The 4,278-nt window shown below is 35.7% G+C and overlaps 1 protein-coding gene across 2 annotated transcripts; it reads left to right on the top strand.

The window, feature by feature from the left end:
- Positions 1–283: 283 nt before the first annotated feature.
- LOC139890533 (uncharacterized) lies at positions 284–3,091 on the top strand. 2 transcript variants are annotated; one of them, XM_071873411.1, is made up of 3 exons: positions 284–404; positions 843–1,849; positions 2,845–3,091. In XM_071873411.1, the coding sequence occupies exon 2, from the start codon at positions 849–851 to the stop codon at positions 1,839–1,841; it is 993 nt and encodes a 330-aa protein (XP_071729512.1). In that variant the 5' UTR covers positions 284–404; positions 843–848; the 3' UTR covers positions 1,842–1,849; positions 2,845–3,091. The 2 variants fall into 2 exon arrangements, with proteins under 2 accessions (XP_071729512.1, XP_071729511.1); XM_071873410.1 differs by having other exon boundaries at positions 2,803–3,091.
- The last annotated feature ends 1,187 nt before the right edge of the window (positions 3,092–4,278 follow it).

The following is a 4,278-nucleotide window of genomic DNA, read 5'->3' as shown; positions in this document are numbered from 1 at the left end:
GAATGAAAATTGTTGTTTTCAAAAACAAGGATGAAAAGGACATAAATGGTCAAACACAGGGACCTTTTTGGCAATTTTGTTAAATATACCATTAAAAAATTATTCAATTTCATTTCATTTCACAACAATCGATACGGCGCCGACTTAAGTTAAAGAAGACATCGTTTAATAAAATTCAAATAATTGGGTCCACGAGCGAACATTACTTTGCCACGTCAGCACATACGCAAAATCTTCTTCTGTATATAAAGAGAATTGTGCTATACTCCTATTTATCGCTTTATCGAAGCTCCATATAGCTCGTCAAAATCGCTCTCGAATCCTTCAGGGGCTTCTTAGCTCGTCACCGTTAAATTGATTCATCGGAACCACAGAAGCATACAAATTGAAGCTTACAATCTAAGGTAATTTATATTTATAATTATATTATACGTACATATATATTGCGATGTTTAATTAGTAGTTGGATCTGCAAATTTGGGTGCTTTGAAGCTACCTGCTCTTTGATTGCATAATTATTCGGATTTGTGGTTGAATTAGAAACTAGGTGTTTGAACAAATTAGGGCTTACTATGTTAATATTGGTGTTATATGCTTTACGTTTAATTGTTCTAGTTTGAAAGTTCATGCGTACATGTCGATATTTGTAGCTAATTATATTGGCTGTTTTCTGGGTGTTCATGTAATTGAATCTGTTTTAGGTTAAACAGACCCGTTTTGCCCCCTTATAACCCATCTGGTCTACCCGTTTGCCGACGCCCCATCGCATGGTTCATCATTGTGCTAGTTTTAATTTTTAGTTTATATTTAAAGGAACTAAGCAATGTTGTTTATGCACACAGATAACAATGCCTAAGGAGAGACGAGACCGTTCTGTATCTATTGGTAGTTCAAGGCCGTCTCCGTACAAATGCAGCACCAGTCAATCAAAACGACCATTAATAAACAAGAACCCTTTAGAAACTGACGAGAATTTAACCGAGTGGCAAGATGCCCGATGCCCCGTATGTATGGAACATCCTCACAATGCAATTCTTCTCATATGTTCTTCACACAATAAAGGTTGCCGTCCTTTCATGTGTGACACGAGCCACCGTCACTCGAATTGCTTTGACCAATTCCGAAAATCATTTTCTGAAAGTCAACCTTTGGCCCCAGATGATCAGCAATCTGTCCCTTTGGTCTTTGATGGTCAACAGTCTGTCTCTTTGAATGAAGACACTCCCGTCATTATCACGGAAGCAAGTTTGACTACCGAAGATAAGAAGTCAAAGTCAAAGCTGGCATGCCCACTATGTCGTGGTGAGGTCAGCGGGTGGGTGGTTGTTGATGCAGCCCGATTATTTATGAACGCGAAGAAACGAAGCTGTGCTAGTGAAACTTGTGATTTTTCGGGGACGTACACAGATTTACGGAAACACGCAAGGTTGGTGCACCCGTTTGTGCGGCCCACAGAAGCGGACCCCGAGAGGCTACGCAATTGGAGAAGAATGGAAAGACAGAGGGATGTTGAAGATTTGTTGAGTAGTCTTCAATCATCTATGGGTGATGAACAAGATCAAGATAGTTATAATGGTTTAACTGTTTTTTTCCTAATTAGGGTCTTTCGACCTGGGAATAGTTCTAGAAGCAGTAGTTGGTCAGGGACATCTCGGGCCAGGGCCCAAGTGATGGTTAGAAGGAGAACAAGTTCAGGGTTGTGGGGCGAGAGTAATGATAATGAGTCTATTGATGATGATAATGAGTCTTCTGATGGCGGTTCAGGTTCAGGCCCACGTAATTTGTTCCAATTGAGTCGGCGACGGCCCACTCCAGATACTGAGGAATCTTCGGACACATAAAAGCATATGTAAGAACTACTTTTTTTTATCAGTTGACTAGAGGTGGCAATATCGTTGGCCGTGTGGGTTATGTAACAGGTGAAAACGGGTTTGGGGCGCATCAGTTTTTGTCCATATTTTGGGGTGTGTGTGTGAGCGCGCGCGATTTAGAGCGAAGCTGATTTTTGGGGATGCGGAAAGGGGGGAAATAAGATTTTTTGGGGTAAGGGGGAAGTAAACATTCTTTATAAATAATGTTATTATTTTACCATTCATTTTTATAATTTACGTTGTATTTGTATCATGATATACGTGAAAAAAATAATTTTTACGAACAAAAAATATATTTTTATTATATCAAAATTTATACAGTAATAAGAATAACATTATTTATGATGAATATTTTCGGAAAATAAATCCTAACCGGTGAACGGTGAATGATACATATTTTTTTTTGTCCAGAAAACATTACAGGTAATGAATGTTATTAATTTTGTCGATAGCGTTAATATTTTTAATGTAAAATGATACTCTTTTTTATGAATGTTAGATATTTTTCACGGAATTATAATATTTCCGATGAATTTTCACAAATTTTGCTTAGAGAATAATATTACATGTATGTAATCTTTTATTTCTATCTTCCCCAAAAATTCACTTCCCTCTTGATTAGCACCACCCACACACACACACACCCCGTTATAGTATATAATTACAGCAGGACTGTAGGAATAATATCGTTAAAAATAGTTTTCTTTAACAAAGTAATCTATAGAGGTTTTAAACATAGTGAACAAAAGTGTACACTTTGAACTTGTTTGGCCCATTTTCCTCAAGTTATTAGTATATACCCATTTGATCCGTTCATGGTTTAGAGAACACCCAAATCAACCCAACTTTAAGTAAACGGGTCAAAATTGTTGCATCTGCTCTACATTCTGTTGATGTTCTAACTGATGGGTGTGGTTAAAATGTGGTTCAGGTGAATCTTGATCTTCATCCACTGCCATTTGATCTCTTGCAGATTGATCAGAAGAAGAGAATCATATGAAGAAATCCAACTTTTTTCGTTATAATTTATGTCATTGGCTTTGGCCTTTTATATGTAATCACCAAATTTTCTTTTATATTTTATTTATCAAGCTTTGCTTGTGTTATTCAGTTATTTCGAATCGTATGTTGTACAGTGTATCTAAGGGCTATAGCAACGAAAATTATGACGGGAGTAAAATTACAAGAATGGCTTTTTGAATCGAGTCGCTTGTTTTAACTAAGGGGTTGTTTACTTTTTATTTCATTAAGTTATTTATGGATAAAGATAGCAGAATGGGAATGACTGTATGTAGTAATCATTAAAAGAACAATCGTGTTTACAATAAATCGGCTGAATAAATATAATAACTATTTTACCCCTAAACATAATAAGTAGTTGTAATTTTTTATGCTGAATATTATCACACTTGGATCTTTTAATTAGCATACGTGCCCACTCATTTAAAAAAGGAAAGAAGCTCTTCAAGATCACCTGTAAACACATAAACCCAATTTCACTAAAGAGAATGCCCAGCAGCAAGCTCGACATATTTTATCTAGAATCAAACATGATATTTTTACTTTTGCCAATCCAATTAAAAAACAGATTTCACTTCAAATCAAAAGGATGAATCGACCCAATTTCAAAAATACTAGACGCAAATGAAATCAATAGTTTATCACACATAAAAAATTGATAGTTTACCTCGAATAAAATCAATAATTAACAAAATCATAAGTTTCGTTAACTTTGGTAGCTGTAGAGACGATGATGGAGATGATGAAGGGATGATGGCAGCGATGGTGAAGAACACCGATAGCGGTGGTGCAAGGATGATAACGAAGAAATTTTATGAGAGTGAAATTTTAATTAGTTGATGAGTTATGAGGGTTTTGGATGTCGAAGATGGTCAAGGTCCGTGGAGAAGCATGTGATGGTTTCTATATATATACAGTATGTAATTTAGACCTCAAAAGAAAAGATGGTCGAGATGTCGGCCATTTTTAGGAAGAAAAAGGAAGATGAGGGCTTTTTTGGAATTTGAATCTATTAATTTTGTCTTTATGGGAAGTACATAGCTTTCTTGCATTACCCAAACATCTCTCCATTTGTCAAATCTGTCCCACAAAGTTCTAAAGAAACAGGCAAGAAAACTGACCGAATAAGGTGTGTAGTCAATACAGCCCAATAAGTTCAATGTAAACAGCCACTAAGTTTCTATATTTCTCTATTCCATTGAACTGTTAAAAATTTATTGAACCGCAACTTTTTCTGTACTCATATTTTAGATGTGTTTATGTACTTAGAAAATCATTTGAAAGAACAATGTATCTTACTAACAAGAAGAATCGTTGTACCAAACTACCAATAATATAAATCTACTATCAATCATACAAATCTACTAGTTACTCAACACTACTAGCA

Source organism: Rutidosis leptorrhynchoides, chromosome 2 (assembly GCF_046630445.1).
Source record: "Rutidosis leptorrhynchoides isolate AG116_Rl617_1_P2 chromosome 2, CSIRO_AGI_Rlap_v1, whole genome shotgun sequence".
Classification (NCBI taxonomy): domain Eukaryota; kingdom Viridiplantae; phylum Streptophyta; class Magnoliopsida; order Asterales; family Asteraceae; genus Rutidosis; species Rutidosis leptorrhynchoides.
Note: the sequence above shows the minus strand (reverse complement) of the source record. Positions and strands in the feature narration are given on the sequence as shown.

What these genes read in the sequence shown, in the direction of transcription:
- LOC139890533 (XM_071873411.1), top strand. Translation starts at nt 849, where the DNA reads ATGCCTAAGGAGAGACGAGACCGTTCTGTATCTATTGGTAGTTCAAGG.